The following is an 18,341-nucleotide window of genomic DNA, read 5'->3' as shown; positions in this document are numbered from 1 at the left end:
TCAATAATTTCCTCGTAGTACTTGTTCGCGACGTATGCCGCGGTCAGGTTGCGGTGCGACTCCCTAGTGTTCCGAATCAGACAGGAGTGTTCCTGTAGTTTGGACACAATCCAATAACACTCGTACTTTGGCACGTGACTATGAAGACGGAAGGTGCAACCTTCCGTCTCACAGACGACCGTGTACTCAGTCTTGTTAGATTTCACAACCCTGAACTGCCTTTGCATCTGGAATGACCATGACTTCACTGCGTCTTGCAACCTAGTTTTGTCACGGAACATTGCACCCAGATTGATTTGGCCATCCCTGTAGAACCATATTGAATCATGACAAGAGTTTTCTGCAATATAACCAGGGTCTTCAAGGTTCCACGAAGCAGGCATAGGTAGTTCCTCAACTTCTTGTTCATCTTCGTCATCATTCTCTTCAGCAACGAGGTTTTCCTCATCTTCGACTGCATGTCGGTCCACCCTCTCAATTTCTTCAGCTATAGCAGGTATGTCCTCCCCTTCATCGGCTTCACCAGTAGGATGGCGGTTGACTACTTCATCTCCTTGTATGGATAGATTTTGAATGTCAGGACCAACATCGCCACCACGATGGGGAGCTACAACTTCATCTTCTTCCTGTGAACTAGACCCCAACTCCTCATGGTTGCTGGATTGCCCCGCTGCGTTCTCCGTGGGGACTCTTCCTTGACATGCTTGCACCAGCATGACATATTCATATCCCCGTCTCCTATAGCTAGCGAGCCAATCCTGCCAGGCCTTACTCCGTGTCACATTTTTTAACTCCCATCTTATTTTGTTGGCCGATCGGCTCCACATAACCCTCACGTTAACACTATATATACCCGGATCTAAAGAAAATGTGCATGTTAACCAGTGCCAAACTTTGGGCATGGTAAGGGTGTCAGGATTTGGATGGTATAGTGTGCATTGCCTAAAGTTGCTCAGATCACGTTAACACTTTCATTTTCCATAATTTCACCTTCACCGAAATACACTCTAAATGCCGACATTCCTGTCATTGCAGACAACACGGACTACTCCGTAACAAACGTGTCCTATTCACGACTAAAATTAGTTTACACGCATACTTTTTTTGATAAAAAAATCTTTATCAATAACTAATTATTTATAAAAAATTCATGTACTTGTAATAAGAAAATTATAAATAAATAATTATGTAAACATAAATTATTTACTTACGAATACATGACAATGCAATTCATTATTTATAATTTTATTACAACTTTGACATAAAAAATAAACACATGACAATAAATTTAATACAGATTAATTGATTAAAACACGTAATTAAACATAACTATGGCAATTAATTTAAGTAAAAGAGTATGTAATACTTAAAACAACACAACCATACCATATCGTACATAAATATGATGACAAAATATTTACCTGCGTTTATCAGAACCCGCCTACTCCTTTTTAACCAGCTTGCTCGTATAACAATTGCTGCCTCAAAGTTTATTTCACTGCATAATCCATATGTTTAACTAACAAATTAATTATACATATCAATAAATTTTAATACAACAAATGACTACGTGCACCGAAGAAACATTGACGGAAGCTAAGTTAAAAATCATTTTGGTTAGCTCTTTCTATTCTTTATCTAGGACAATGACACTCATTGAGCCGCATCATATTCTTTGCTACGGACTGTTTGTATCTACTTAGATATGACCTCTGAAACAATACTACTATTGCAATTTTGGATTAGTACATTTAATATATTACAACTTTAACTATGAATTATCTAACGGACCGTAACTTTACTTAAATACAAAATATTTGTAACTATCAGTTAGTACAAAATTATCTATAAATTAATCATAACATGATAAATTAATAGAACTAAGTTCAACTTCACTTGATTAATTACATAATCAATCAAATTAATCATAACTACCAATTTATTATAGTATAAAACTAGTTGCAGCGACATAAATTTATATAACTGGACTTTAATTACAATACCAAATAAAATACAAACTGTCTATTAATTATAGTAAAAATTTACTACATCTTCCATTATAGTACCATACCTTGTCTTGCCTTCTTCTTTTCAACCAATTTGCTCATATAAAAGTCCCAATTTCAAAGTTCTTCGTAGTACCGCATTTCTTTGTTCGTTCGTAACTACCTACAATATAAGCATATGTTTAAGCACACCATATATTTCCCGCTACTTAACGAATATTTATACCTTTTCCATTTCTTATGAAATAAATAACTGCATGAACTACTAAGTAATTGTAACTTAAAATTACTACGAATTAATTACAACTTTAATTTAATTTTTGTACCATATTTAATAATTATCAATACTATTAATATCAATATCAATAACTACAAATATAACTATTAATATTTCAGTTTTTTTCATTTGTTACATATAATATTGGCCATATATATAATTAAACATCACATGAACTACTAATTAATTATAACTTATAATTACTACTAGGTACAAATTAATTGTAACTTATATTATACTTTTGTACCTTATAAATTAATTATGTCTACCTATTTTTTAACCCGAATCGACTCTATCAACTTTCTACATTTCTATTTTTATATGCAACCTAACAAAATATAGGCTGTGTTCGATTATGTAAGATAGGGTGAGAAAGCACCTCGTTTTTCACGCGCACGCTTCCCAAACTACTAAACGGTACGTTTTTTACAAATATTTTCTATAGGAAAGTTGCTTTAAAAAATCATATTAATCTATTTTTGAAATTTAAAATAGTTAATACTCAATTAATCATGCGCTAATGACTCACTTCGTTTTGCGTATCTTCCCAATCTCCCCAATCTCCTTCTCCTCAAACACACCCATAATGTAGTAGTAACTAATACATACCTAAATTTTTCTATGACATAATTAAAAACAAATATTAACTACGTGAACTAATATTTTCTAAATCCTCATACGAATTTGTGCTAATAGAAAACTAATCAACTTACGTGTCTTTTTTTCCAACTCTCCACTGCCTGCATCTCTTGCTCTTCCTCTCCTCCTTAGTTCAGTCCTTTCTGTCTTGCTCTGTGAGGACCATCTCCTCTCCTCTCAATTTAACCCGTGAGCGCATTGGATTCAAACGCTACAGCGGTTACAAATGGCTGGCATGATGTGACTACAACAGTAAACTGATAAGAGAGTGCACAGAGCTCTTCCACCCCTCCCTAAAAAGCTAAAGTAGATGGCTAGAACTCGTGCAAAAAACAAAAAGAAATAGAGATGGGAAATAAAGGTGTCGGTGGCGTCGGATGCGGAAAGCGCCGTCGCTCTCGCACATGTGGAGCGCGATACCGAAGACGGTCTCGCGCATGCGGACCACGAGACCGAACCCATTGCCGCTCCCTCGATACCCTCGCTCTCGCGCACGCGTAGAGCGAGACCGCCTACGGTCTCGCGCGTGCAAAGCGCGACAACGCTGCCCCATTGCGCTCCTCGCTCTCGCGCACACGTATAGCGACACCGCGATCGGTCTCGCACTCCCAAAGCGTGATGCCGCGGTCCCACTGCCCTTCCCCAGGCTTTCTCTCTCTCGCGCATGCCGCGTCACCAGTCTCGCGCACGCAAAGCGCGATACCGCGTGCCGACGTCTCCCCCGTCGCATCATAATCGGTCTCGCGATTTCATATTACGATACCGACCTCGGTCTCGCGCAACGAAAGTGCGAGAGCGATGGCTCCGCCCAACGTAGTCGCGGGGATTTCTCCACGTGGCGCTGTCGCGTGAGGGAAAAGCGATACCGCTATGGTCTCGCGTCTCGTTGGCGCGAGAGCGCCAGCTCAACTTCGCTATCGCTCTTTCAGATAGCGATTTCGCCACGCTATCGCACTTTCTAGGAGCGAATATCGGTATCGCTCTTCCACCGATGGTTTATTTCCGCAAATCCTTCGCTATCCGGTATATTTTTGCACAAGCAATCGATAAATAGTATAATTTCAAATTTTTTCCCCAAAGATTTCCCCTCCCGGGGATCAAGCTGAAAAAAAAAATTGGCCCTAAAACAAACATGAATTTGTCAGAAATGGAAGCTTCAGTTTCTCAAATCCGCCGCTCTCCTCCTCGAATCGAAAAAAGAAAAAAGAAAAACTACAATTCTCTTTCGGGCAAAGCCCCCCCGACTCGTGGCAACTGCGATTCCCTCCCTCCCGTGTGGAACGCGAAGTCAGCAAGTGAATGCCACTGGACACGCCGATTGACTTCCAACTACCTTTCGCTGGTGGTGGTGGTGGTTGGGGAGGAATTGCCCCCGTGCTTTGCTCCTCCTCCCATGGAGACCCCGCCCCCCGACCCCGTCTCGCCTCCGCCGCCCGCCGCCGACGAGGGCTCGCCGGGAGGCGACGACGGGGCGGAGGACGCGGGGGGGTTCAGCGCCGGGCTGGATTCGCTGTGGACGGCCCTGTTCGGCTCCCCGGAGGAGCTGGAGCCCATGTGGTCCCCGCCGAGGGGGTTCGGCGTGGGGGCCGAGTTCGCCGCGGCGGAGGTGGAGCCCGAGATCATGGACGTCGCGGGGGGCCCATGGGACGGCGCGCCCTGGAGGTCCTCCGGGGTCGTCGCCGGCGAGGGCGCGGCCACCGCGCTCGTTCCCCCCACGGCCGCCGCGGGGTTCGCGGAGTTCGAGCCCGCGGCGCCGATCGATTCGTCTCCGGCGGGGGCGGCGGCGGCTTCGTTGGGCGACGTTCCTGAGGTGAGTGCGCTCGATTCCGGCGTTGATTGTTCGCCTGACCCGCCGCCATCGTCGTCTCCTCCGGTGGATTTTGATGCGCGGGGGTTTGACCCCGTCGCCGACTCCGCCCCGGCGATGGAGTCTCCACTACCGCCGTCTGTCGCTTCCTCGGAAGCCAATTTAGACGGGAGAATGCTCGATTGTACGCTCAACTCCGTGCCATCGCCACCTCTTGCTTCCCCATATGAGGTCGCTTCGGGGGCTGAGGATCCTATCAAGGATTCTTCCCCTTCGGTTGCTTGGGGAACAACCATGGATGCGAAGGATCCCGAGGTGGATGCTACTTGTGCAAATGGTACAGCTCTGCGGAGATCACGGAGGATCATGAAAATCAAGTCAGCGGCGAGCTCCATGCCTTTGAATCAGAATGGAGACTCATCTAGAGCTTCCAAGCGACGAGTTGCGGATTCAAGGAAGAGTAGAAGCAGTGAAGGGAGCAAACTCCCTGCGTTCACAGGGCCAATTTCAGTAAACACAGTTGATTTGATTAACGGGGTGAAGGTTCAAGGATTGCAAGAAATTGTTGCCGTGGAAAACGTAAGTTCCTCTTACGACAATAATCAGAAAGCAGGTGGTCTCTACAATCAGGTTGTGGTGGCTTTACCAGCAGCGAGTAATAGTTTGTTGAAAGACAAAGGAGCTTCTGTTCTTCCTCGAAGGAAGACTAGGTTAGCCTCAAAGGTATTGGTGAATTCAGACAGGGTGTCAGCTATATCACCAGTGGTAAATGGTGGACCTCCTGTGCAGAAATCAGATGTTTGTATACCTACTAAAAAGCATAAGCTTGCTGTTGAAGAGTGCTTGACAAGTCTGGATGGAGTGGATGGTGGTGGTATTGTGTTGTGCAACTCAAAGTTGAAAAGTGCAAAATCACGAGTGGTCAGCAAGACGCCTCAAGGGAGAGGAAGAAGATCCCCTCAACCTCCAAAGACACAGAGGGCCAGGACGTTGTCGGTTAAATACTTGGAAAAATTAAAGAGGGCAGAAAACAATAATAATAATGGCTCAATGTCCAAATCACCAAGAGTTCCAATGATACCAGAAAATAATGGCTCAATGTCCAAATCACCAAGAGTTCCAATAATACCAGAACTGAGCACTAAGCACGAACTTGTTTTGGACAAGCACATGGTTGATTCAGTGATGTTGGAAACGGACGATGGTTCCTGTTTCTTTGTGGGGGATGCAGTTCCTGGTGATGAGGCTAGGAAGCAGTGGCCTCACCGTTACGAAATAAATGATCAAATCATGAAAAAGGTATGCACGTGATTTGGCTGGTTTGCTGCTCTCTGCATGACTTCATCGCCATATTTCTGTAGCAATATAACAATAAGATGTGGACTATTGCAGATTAGTTAAATAGATATACAAGTAGATCATCTTCATATTTCCCTAGGAGTAGGAGTTCTCTTTGAAATATCTATTCATGTCTTTGTCACGGAAGTACATGCAATACAATAGTGAGAACTGCTGATTCGTGCAGATACAATTCAGGGAGTAGTTTGTATTCCTAACAATAATGTTCAAGCATGGAAGGAAGTGTCAGAAAGCATAGATGTGAAATGGGTAAACATGTAATTGTTTGCACATTCATTTTACTACAGTACATGTTAGAACATAAAAATTGTATGGTGGATATAAATACAAGTATATGACTATATTAATAAATTTGTTTCCATCGATCAATATCAACCTATATATGTTCCAGTGTGTCTTATGGTTTCAACCTTTTAGATGATATTCAAGCTCTGACATCCAATGTATGTTATGGGAATGAGAAGCTATGCATCAGTTGGAAACAGAAAGAATAACAAGAAAAAAGTTATAACTCGTGCATTGGTTTTAGGTTTGGAAGGCTGCATCTCCTATGTAATCAATCTATTTTCTTACCCATAGTTTGAACAACGGTTCAAATAAATGAAAATTGATTTTAGGTAACACTTGCCCACAGAAGCTAATCTAGTCAATCATTTATTTGTTTACATCACCATCTTTGATCTTTGCCATAGGACACTGTTATTGTGTGATCATTACCTAGAACCCAGAGGACCTTGGTGCCAGTGGAAACATCATTCCATTGTTGGAGAGTGTAATATCCATAGATGATCCCTTTTAACATCAAAAGCTTTGACGCTGACAAGGCTAAGAAGGATATTAAAAATATGAAATTTCAAAGAAAGAATGCAAAACTTGAATTTTAGGCAATATAAATTTCTAACTATCTAATTTCTGATTTTTAGCCAAAAATTATGATTTTTAAAATATAAATAATTATACTATTTGAATAGTAAATGTGATCCAAAATTTAATAGAATAAAAATTCTGAAATTTGAATTATTTAAATTCAAGCTCAGAAAACTTGAATGCGGATAAGTCAATATCCTGTAAAAGTGTTTCTTAAGTTCAAATTTGAAAATTCTGATTTTCAATGTTTTATATTAAGAATAAAATACAGTGATCGTATTAGTCATCTTGCCAAATGCTAACTGCTCAAATGAAGTCCAACTCATGCCATGTGGGCGCTGACATGGACACTGGGTATGTTTCGATCCCCAACAAGCCTACGCCTGGCCTTCATAGCTATTTGATAGCAGGCTTCACCTGGGAATCTAGCCTGTACTGGAAAGGTTTTCCTATGCTCATGACATGAGCGGAAAGTGAAAGTTTGATCATTGATGAGATCCGAGCATGCCCAAGTCGGCCTAAGAGCAACATATGGCAGCATATGGTACAGTTACATTCTCTAGATAAACTTGATGTCCTAGTATAGGCTGCCGGGAGCCCAACAGCAATGATGTGTTCAATTTGTCCATTTTCGATTGCTTTGTGCTTCAGGCAACCAATCTTGTGTCCAATTTTACGCAATCACTCTGTGTGGCATGCGTTAGACTCAAGTTGTGTGACTTTTTGAGCATTTTGCAAGATGAGTGCCTAATCTCACCCACCTTGCAAGTTGTAGCACCTTAAGGTTCAGCCAATATTTGTGCAATATGGTTGAAGGGGAAATTTGTCATTTCACCTCATTCTCTCTCGTGACAAGAAGTGGTGCTATATCAGCTGCAGTAACCTCTGTCAAATGGTCATGAAATAGCAGTGGTCTGCAAAGATTGACTTTTGCAGTGTGAACCAACAAATGATTGCCTTGATTAGCTGCCAGGAGCAAATTTGGCCGTGATTAAAATATGAACATATAAATAAGAGAAGATAAGGAATATCTAGAATCTGGATAGGATACTCAACTTGGTTAGATGAAAGGTTTAATTTGAAGATTGAATGGCAGTAAATTTTGGTGTAAAAGGATAAAATAACGCATAAATACAGAAGTTGTGTGAAAAAGCTGTTGCCTCTTTTTCTTTTATCTATTATATTACACCGATATCTTGCAAGAAGTTTCCCCACATAGATGTGGCTAAGTGAATCTCAAAAATCTTCGACATGTGGAGCCATACTCATAGTTGTACATGAACATAAACATGCTTGTACATTTTTTGTCAGCTTATAGGGTTTCATCTGAAGTTTGTTATTTTGGATATTTGTATATAAAGAATTTATGGACAACACTATTGTACACTTAGACTCTATTTTGCGTCCAGGTGTAGAATAGTTATTCTCCTCGTGGAGTAACAGCATGAAGGGTGTGCCGTTTCAAACATAGTGCACTCATTAATGAGTTTCCAGTGGTGTGTTACTGCACTCCCCTTCTGATGTTACTATTTACTGACTGTACGACTGGTTTTGTTACTGGATGTCTCCTTGTGGCACTACTGCGAGGTGCTGAATTGCTATTCTACACCTGGGTTTACATTTAATTTGCTAATGGTATTATATAGTCTGCCCGTATGCTGCCTATAACAATTAAATTTAAGTGAGTAACATTTTTTTTGCTTGTTTTCTTGAAGGATAAGAGGACCAGCAGCCAAACATTTTCCAAGTGAGCCCAAATGCGCTATTTTATTTTCAATATTTATATCAGATAAATAATTGAAGCTATTCATGGTAACAGCTATATGCACTACCTTATATTACAGTGCTGGCAAAGCTGTCTTGGATGTCAAATGTCATTATCTACAAGCCAAAGTCTCCAGATACACATTTTGCATTGGAGAATGCGCATTTGTAAAGGCAAGTTGAGATATATATGTTTATTTTTCGTTTCTGTAGCTTTTATGGACTTGCGTCTTCATTGGTTGATATTCTTTTAACTGACCAACGTGACAGACTAGTTCACAAAAAGGATAAATCCACCCTCTGTCACTGAGTTTCATCCATATCCGCAATACAACACTCGTTGTGAGGCCTATATTTAGGTCCTTGATTCAGATATGATACATCAGTGACACATTGCATTTGAATTCAATTGTATAAAATTGACTTCCCTGAGGAAAAATAACTCAAATGATTCTTATGTTCATTTTGTCCTTCTGTACAATTGTGCAGACTAGTTACCGTATCTTTTTGTGGAGTCTTTATGTATGTTTATCTACAGATGCTTGATTTCAGGGTATGTTTTTTGTGAGTTTACTGCTTTCTTATATTGAAGTAATGTTTATCTTGCTATCAAAAAATATTTTTGTTGCACAAGTTTAATAGATTTAACTTTTGCAGGGTCCAGAGGGAAAACCAAATTATATTGGCAGGTTGCTAGAGTTCTTCGAAACAAAAACTGGTGAATGTTACTTCAGAGTGCAATGGTTTTTCACAGCTGAAGACACGGTTAGTTCTGGTTGACTAAAACATTATGCTTGTTTTGACAAGTTTTATATTGCCTATGCATCAAACCTGGAGTACTGTAACCATAACATCATTTCTCAGCTTGTAAAAATAGAAGCGGACAGACAAGTTTATGTTACTTTTCCTTAATGCTTTAAGGTTTAAACCTCTAAACCGATCTCAGGTCATAGGAGAGCAAGCACAATCACATGACCCGAGGAGGCTCTTTTACTCAGACCTGACAGATGACAATTTACTGGACTGCATTGTCTCGAAAGTGACAATCGTGCAAGTTCCTCCTAGTGTAAGGCTTGATGTTGCAGTTTTGATATTGTCTTGTGATGGCTGTGTTCTACTGAAACATTTTCCATTGAGACGTATGATTCTGATTTTATTTACAGGTAGATGGAAAATCAAAGTCAGTTCCTTCATCCGACTATTACTATGACATGAAATACTCTATCGACTATAGTACATTCTCTACCATAGAAATGGGTTAGTATTCTCAACAATGAATGCTTCACAGAGCCAATCATGTCTGTTTGTAAGCTGATATCTACATCTTGCAGTTGTTTGAATTAGCATTTTTTTTTATTGATCATAGTTTTCTGTAATGTACTGTCTTGTAAATTACATTTTGCATGGTTTCTGTTCTTTCATCTGTAATAATTTCTTTTAGGTGCCTATTATTCTGATTAAATTTCTTGAAAAGCAGAAGACACAGATGATTTAATGCAGTCATGTTACACTAGTAGAATCAATGACAAAATGAAGAAGATAGATGTCAATAAGAAGCACAAGTCTCCTGTGCTAGAGAAGATGGAGCTCTCTTTGCTAGACCTGTATTGTGGTTGTGGAGGAATGTCAACTGGACTATGCCTTGGTGCTCGTGGTGGTGGTGTGAATCTTTCAGCGGTACTTGTCTTACACAAACAATCATAGATGTGCTATAACTTAGTGGCTTCATATTTTTAAATGTTTTCCATGATACTTATAGAGATGGGCCATTGATGATGATGAAATTGCATGTGAAAGCTTCAGGAACAATCATCCAGAAACACGGGTACTAGTTTTTTCCCCCCCCAGTACGATTTTACTATTGTTATTTCTTACCCATTTGCAAATATTGGAATGTTGCTTTGGTAGGTTCGGAATGAAACCACGGATGATTTCCTTGAACTGTTAAAAGAATGGGAGAAATTATGCAAAACATATGTGAAACATAGTAGGACTAAGGCATGTGTTGACAGTACAACAGAATCCAATAATGAAACTCCAGATTGTTCTACCGTCCCACCTGAGGAGTTTGAAGTATGGAAGCTAGTTGACATTTGCTTTGGTGATCCAAATAAAGTCAGCAAACACGGCTTGTATTTTAAGGTTTGTAAATAGAAGTTCCAGTGTTATAGCTACCAGATCAGCAACTTGATTCCTTTTCAGAATTATCAGCAACATAAATTTATCTATTTACCCTTCGATTTAATAATTTGAACTCAGCGATTCAAATAACTAGTCAGTGTGCATGTGAACAAACATTTTTAATGAGTAACATGTAGTTTCCATTATCTAAAAAACATGTAGTTTCTATTATAAAGGAGCTGAACACAAGAGTGATATGGCTTTTGTAGTGAAATATGTTTTTACATCTAGGAATGCCAAGGTGTTTAGACTGCTGAAATACAAATGGACATTTGAATAAATATTCGGGTGACCAGGAACATATGTTATCCATTAATAACAACTGTGTAATGTAGTAAAATACTTTGACCATTGATTGATGCCATAGCAACCAAAGAAATAATATAACTCCATAGTCCAGCATAATGTCTATAGAATTGCTAAGAGTTAAACAAAAAGTACTACTCTTCATTAACAGTTAACACTGCAGGACGTAGTAATAAAGAATCCCTATGTTAATGGCATCTTAATTGTGTAGGAGTGATTATAAGATAAGGATTCAACTTTGAGTCTCAGCCCTCGTTGAAATGATGAATGTCTTTGATTCTATCTATCATTCATGTAATTGTAGGCTAAATCTTATTGATATTAAGTATGGAGAATTTCGGATTGTGCATTCATGTTATTAAATAAGTTCATTTTCTTGCCTTAACCTTGGTACAAGCTCTTTTTGATCATTTGATGTTATGTTATTTGCATATCATGTAATTATCTATTTATTTCCATAGATCATGCACTGCCCTTTTCTTTTTTTGAAGAAAGCACAGTGGAGGAAGCCCCCATGGTAGATATTAATTTCAAGGTTTATGTACAAAAGAAAAGAAAAAAAATTACAAATGGTCAATCCATGGTTGCACTGCCCTTTTCTTTGTTCGTGTTCATTGTTTTTACTGTTTTATGCTAAGTTAATGGGTTGATTTATCATGCATGTAGGTCCGTTGGAAGGGTTATGGCCCTCATCATGACACATGGGAGCCAGTTGAAGGATTAAGGTATGCAAAATATGTGAAGACTGCATTCCCAAATAACTTGCCTCCACCAAAGTTTGAACAGTTTGACTTTTAAAGTGCAGGAACTGCAAAGAGGCAATTAGGGATTTTGTTATTGAAGGCCACAGGCAAAGAATACTACCACGCCCTGTAAGTGTTTGTTATTTCTTTACTGTCTTAATAGTTGTGGTAGATTAAACCTTTGTGTAGTCAGAATTTGAGAAGTGCACTTGCATTTGATGGGGCTTATATGGATTTCCTTTTCCAATTTTTAGTTTCCATTAACATTGAGAAGTCTACTTTGTGTTTGATTATTAATTTCCTTTAGCGAAGAAACATAGCTGTGTTCTTGCTTCGACCATCGAAGTTCCCTCTGGTGAGCCAACCGGCTGAGCTTTCGGTTCCATGGTCAAGTTGTCTGACTGTCCGATTGGATGTTTGGCCCGTCGTTCAGTCAAAGACGATATATTCTATATTCCACTTTCAACACAAAAACCACTTGGAATGGTGTAGCTTGCCAGTCTGGGATCAAACCTCCACCAACGATTTTGAGGCATTTTTGGGTTAAAAATGGTGTAGCGAGCCTTTGAGGCAATAACTTGACTCTTCTACACCAGCTGGTCCAGCCAGTCTTGGTTTAATTCTGGTTCACCACAAAACCACCTGGTTCAAACGGTTGAAAGTGGTTCAGTTGTTTTCTACACCACAGCTGGTACAACCAGTTGATTTAATTCTGGTTCACCACAAAACCACCTGGTTCGAACGGTTGAAAGCGGTCCAGTTGCATGAAAAGTTTTTTCATTCAACCAAGCCAAGGCTACGCAAGCACCAGTTTTGGTTTCTTCACACCAACATATGTTGACAATCCACCATTTTCTATGCGTGTTTGTCAATACGGACTAAAACCGCCTTGCACTTTGTTTTAGTTTTTGATACACGTGCTAACTAGCTCATGGCTGAGAAGGATTAGGAATTAATTTTAGTAGAAGGTTAAATTGGTCTCTTGACTAACTAAATAGAGAAAAAGGACAAAAAGTATCGATGGCAAAGCAACAAATGTAGATTCCAAGTGGTCTTTGGATGGCATCATGGCAGATTTTATGTTGGTTTCATTAATTTCTTTCAGGTTGAGTAGCAGTTTTTAAGTTACTAGGAGTTGTTACGCGAATTGCTGCAGGACTGGTTGTTCCATAAAACAATATGCATTGCATTAATGATTAGATTACATATTATATTTATCAACGACCTAAATTATTCTAAAATTAAAATGTTAATGGGGAAGTATTAAGATAGGTCATGTTTATATTTGTGAAATATGGACAAAGACATCCTCAAATAGACCTCTTGTATAAAAATAAATTTCCTATATGAGATAAACTCAAATTTTTTTTAGGTAGCATATAAATCGTTGGTTAAATTATGTTTTAGGGTGGTTTTGATGTCAGAAACATTGGTTTTGACCATATAGAGTACATATCAGTTAATCCACTCAAACACAATGAACCTGAATTTGGCTCCAATACTAGATTAACCCATATACCCGAGATACGAACAACCCTCAGCTTATTGGCGAAGCACATATTTCTGTTACCTGTATTTGTTAATTTCTTGGATCATCATATATTAGACTAAGACATGTAAATGTTATGTGTCCACACAGAAAAAAAAATAAATGGGAAGGAAAATGCTTCCATACACAGTTAGCATTCATGAAAACAAATTAAATCAATATAATGTAGCTTTTTTCAAGGGTACATGTACTTAACATTTTGATTACTATGGTATAGGTGCCAACCGGTAATACCAGCGTATCAATTCAGTCTTTGACAAATATACTTTATCTCATATCGACAACTACTAAGAATTATTTTAGGAAATAAGAGTAATTATTTTAATTTTACATATACTTGCTACAGTTGGACTCTTTGATATTCATTTCCATGTCATGTTTATCATGTGTTCAGGGTGATGTGGACGTTGTATGTGGGGGTCCACCATGCCAAGGAATTAGTGGCTACAACCGCAATAGAGAATTCGAGGCACCATTTAAATGTGAGAAAAACAAGCAGATCATAGTTTTTATGGATGTTGTGCAATTTTTGAAGCCCAAATATGTGTACATGGAAAACGTCCTTGATATATTGAAATTTGCTGATGCAACACTTGCAAGATATGCTTTAAGTCGGCTAGTTGCAATGCATTATCAAGCAAGGCTAGGGATCATGGCTGCTGGATGTTATGGCCTTCCACAATTTCGGATGCGTGTATTTTTATTAGGCTGTCATTCTAAGGAGGTAAGTAATCATTATCTTGTATAGGCATATTTGCGTTCTTGGCCCCTCATTATACTATTTTTCACACTATAGAAATTACCCCCTTTTCCACTGCCTACGCATGAGGCGATTGTGAAGAATGGCTGCCCGTTGGCTTTTGAGGTAAATATACTTTGACCTGATAAGTTTATTTTAAGTTTAGACATCTAATTGTATGGAGAGTTGGAGACATTCCAGTTTACCTTTTGTATGTAACACGATTGAGGCACACCACTGTTCAAGTGAGGTCAGAGTCTGTCAGATTGAAATGGCTTGAGAGAGAACGTCACTAGGTCAAGGTCCTTAAGGGGAGCACTTATTAGGAGGCATAGTTATAGAGTAGCCATTCAAGGGAAAGACTCTATCTGGACATAAACTATGAGCCTTGTTTATCCATCTTTGTTTAACCCTTTAGCTTTATGCCCCTCATATAGTTTCTGTCAGCACTTAACAATCACAACTAAACTCTCAAGTAAACAACACAATCTTGGCCCCAAGGATAAATCTAAGATGATAACAAGTTTATCTCCTAACAACTCAACTGGAGTGCCCTTCCTAGATGTGACGTAGAGTATCGATCTCCTTCGTGTGGCACTTCCTCTGGCACTGTTGCTGCATTTTTTTATAATCCCACGTACCATTTTTTGGTTGTCATCAGCATGTTTTATATAATAAATCTTATGGAATTTCCATTTTTGATGCCAACTATGATGTCTTCGGTTTTATGTTATAATGAGAATTCATTGGCATTCAGAGTAATAATGACACTTTCCTCTTTCTCGTTGTAGCGTAATTTGGTTGGTTGGCCCAATGACACACCAATGCAACTAGCAAGACCAATTGTCCTTGAAGACATTCTTTCTGATCTCCCAGAAGTAACTGACAACATTATATCTTTGAAATATCTAATTTGAATGGCATTTTGATACTTAAGTTGAATTATTAGGTGGCAAATGGGGAAAGCCGTGATGAAATGCTGTATGTAAAGGGTCCTCAAACTGAATTCCAAAGATACATTCGGTCATTTAATGTTGGTGAGTTGATCGCATACACTTCTGTAAAATAAACTTGGATATTCTTCCATGAACTTGTATATTAGATTTAGGTTTTTGTAACAAGGAATATGTATTCCCATACACAACCGAATATTAAAATGTCCAAATCATGGGGGCAGATAATAATAACTAGATTAGTTTTCTTAGCAAAGAGAAAGAAAGAAACTAAGTTGCAGAGTTCAGTTTATTTTCCCATGATCATTTATAAGTCTGTTTAATAGCAATTATTGTAAAATATGGAACAAGGAATTATCCATTCAATTGGCGAAATATTGAAAAACAGCATATGATGGGTGTAATAATTTAACATTTTAGGTGTTAATTTTCTCTATATGGTGTTCCATTTTTTTTCCAAGAATTAACTAATACACCTTTTGTTGACCAATTATATTTATGTTTCTTGTAGCTATATCAGAAACTCATGAATGAAATTTTATGCAGAAGTGCATGGTCCCAGAGCTCATGTTACAAAAGATTCCAAATCCTCAAAATTGTATGATCATCGACCATTGGTACTGGATAATGATAACTACCAAAGGATATTGCAAATTCCCAAGAGAAAGGTTGGCTGAAATGCTTTTTACATTCAGATTTAAGTTTGGTAGGTTAAACCTTATAGTCTCATCTGTCTTATTTCAGGGAGCTAATTTTAGAGACCTTTCAGGAGTCATAGTTGGTCCTGACAATGTGGCTAGATTAGATCCAACGAAAGAAAGAGTACTTTTGCCATCTGGTCGTCCTCTGGTAAGACATTTAACAAGAAACCACAAAACTCCCCTATGTGGAACTATACCTCTGTTTGTGCAAATTTTGATTAGCTTACCATGCTATGGGTTCTTGTTTTTCATGTCAGGTGCTTGATTGCATACTAGCTTATGAGAATGGTAAATCTTTAAGGTTGGTTCCAAACTTCAGTTTATCTAGTTGTGTTGTTCGTAGACATATTTGTTCTTCTTTATGCTTTATATGTTTGTTCTATAATTTATTTTTAGACCTTTTGGTCGAGTATGGTGGGATGAGGTAGTGGGAACCGTGCTGACAGTTCCAAATGCCCGTATGCAGGTTATCTTTGATTCTCTCATTTCTTTTATCCACTTTGGTTGTGATTCAAAATAATTACTGAGGGTATGTTTCAGGCCTTGATACATCCTGCACAAGACAGACTGCTTACTATTCGTGAAAGTGCTCGGTTGCAAGGCTTTCCTGACAATTACAGGTTTCGTGGAACAGTCAAAGACAGGTACTTGTTTGTCTTTACCTTTTTTATTTTGAGTGATGAAGGGCTCAATTTTTTCCATGTTGCTCTATGAATTGGCATATCTAAACTATTGAATTCTGCGATTTATTGTTAGTGCACGTATGAGGTTTTCTTAAATAATATCATTTGGGTACTTTTGATCCCTCGACTAAAGACCCTGTACTGCAAGACAGGATGACCATTGATAACTTTCAATATCAAGTAACTTACCCACTCAATGCTATTTGAAGCTGGAATTAGCTGAGGTGGCATATACATGGATAGTTTAGTTGTTTGATTTGGAGTCCACGTCAGTGGCCAAAGCAGCCCTTGTTTATTTTCCTTTCTCCTGCCCTCTTCCTGAAGAACCTCCCTCACCAAGGTCCTCCGCTGCTGCTGTCATCCCTGAAGCCTACCATTTCCATTGCCACTATCGCCACTCCGCCAGCAACATTTGTTGCGTGGCCAACAGTAGTGAGCTCACTACTGCTGTCATCATTAAGATTCTGTTACTGTTGGTCATCATGTGCATGGTGAAAAAGGATGAGCTTATCAATTAGGGCTTTCAGAGAGATCGATGGGTGGTTGCGTGCAGAGAGGAGTTGCATGTAGTCGAGGATGCTAGAAGTAGAAGATACGGACTGATGGGTGAGGGCTATAACTTTGCTAATTCTTCCAATTGGGGTGCTATGTTAGCCAAAATTTAATTCACGACACATGCCAAAACCAGTGGAACACCTGCACCGCTTCAGCTAAAATCCATGGTTCAGTGGCCTCACATGATTAGTAGTTCAGGGTTTGTAGTTCAGGGTTGGGGTCCATTCCTGGGGGCCAAGGTTGGATGCGCCTTTTCTTTCCTAGCAGTCAATGCATTCAGATACCCTGAGTAGTCGACCCTATAATTAGAACTTGGATCAGGTGGCCAAGGTTGACAGTATGTCCACGTGCAGATCACGGTCCTCTTGCCCAAAGAGGAGTGATAATATGTATAGCTACTGGTAGTTTTTGAGCCTTCTTTAGCACAGGTTAACACGTGATGAGCCTGGCTGCAGGTATCGCCAGATTGGAAATGCGGTGGCCGTACCTGTTGGACGAGCACTTGGATATGCCCTGGCGATGGCCTACCTGAAGAAGTCTGGAGACGATCCCCTTATGTTGCTGCCGCCCAACTTTGCATTCTCCCATGACTTAAGAGGGTTTGCCTAGTCAAACACCCTTGTCAGAAGGCACAAATTTGAGTTCCTTCCCTCGTTGGTTTGATTGAAATTCACCATCTACATTAATGCTCTGCTACAAAAGCTGCTCCTCTTCTTGTTGCCACCCTTTCTCGTGAATAGTGAATAGCATTAGGAGTTAGGACATGCCGTTTATCTGTTGGGATCAGATCAAGGAATCTGGGTTCCCCAATCTGATGATCAGCTGTTTGTTGTAGCAAAATCATTCCTTGATTTACAGTAGTTGTGACATCCACCACACTAGTTATAGAAGGATTCCATAGGGCAAGTGTAGTGACTCATATCGGGAGCCTATGTTGTAGTGTAAAAGAATGTATGTACAAGTTAGATGATTAGGAAAATAAAATGTATGGACATCATCTTACCTGTTGTTGTGTTAGCCAGCGATGAACACAAATGTAACGACTTCAATAAATCTACATTGAGCTGCAGATTTCCAATGGAACAAAATTAATCTATTGCGTGATAGATTATTCCATGATGTGATTAATCTCGTTTTTGTTAATTGGTTAGTACGAGGATTTTTGTAAAATTGATTAACAATCGGATTATTCCTGCATCACGATATAGATTT

General features: G+C 39.3%; 1 protein-coding gene across 1 annotated transcript; it reads left to right on the top strand.

Moving 5' to 3' along the window:
* The first annotated feature begins 4,217 nt into the window (after positions 1-4,217).
* On the top strand, positions 4,218-18,306 carry LOC127772620 (DNA (cytosine-5)-methyltransferase CMT2). The gene is made up of 21 exons (XM_052298568.1): positions 4,218-6,028; positions 8,671-8,702; positions 8,800-8,893; positions 9,377-9,484; positions 9,666-9,785; positions 9,883-9,976; positions 10,197-10,396; positions 10,479-10,544; positions 10,628-10,861; positions 11,873-11,931; positions 12,012-12,078; positions 13,893-14,222; positions 14,295-14,363; positions 15,029-15,115; positions 15,187-15,274; positions 15,737-15,858; positions 15,935-16,039; positions 16,149-16,192; positions 16,288-16,357; positions 16,432-16,535; positions 17,585-18,306. Exons 1-21 carry the CDS (start codon positions 4,316-4,318, stop codon positions 17,736-17,738), a joined length of 3,960 nt encoding a protein of 1,319 aa, XP_052154528.1. The 5' UTR covers positions 4,218-4,315; the 3' UTR covers positions 17,739-18,306.
* The last annotated feature ends 35 nt before the right edge of the window (positions 18,307-18,341 follow it).

Source organism: Oryza glaberrima, chromosome 5, assembly GCF_000147395.1.
Source record: "Oryza glaberrima chromosome 5, OglaRS2, whole genome shotgun sequence".
Classification (NCBI taxonomy): Eukaryota; Viridiplantae; Streptophyta; class Magnoliopsida; order Poales; family Poaceae; genus Oryza; species Oryza glaberrima.
Note: the sequence above shows the minus strand (reverse complement) of the source record. Positions and strands in the feature narration are given on the sequence as shown.

Coding starts and splice junctions, on each gene's coding strand:
- LOC127772620 (XM_052298568.1), top strand. CDS start 4,316: ATGGAGACCCCGCCCCCCGACCCCGTCTCGCCTCCGCCGCCCGCCGCC. Junction 15,275..15,736: donor CATTCGGTCATTTAATGTTG/GTGAGTTGATCG, acceptor AATTTTATGCAG/AAGTGCATGGTCCCAGAGCT. Junction 16,536..17,584: donor CGTGGAACAGTCAAAGACAG/GTACTTGTTTGT, acceptor GCCTGGCTGCAG/GTATCGCCAGATTGGAAATG.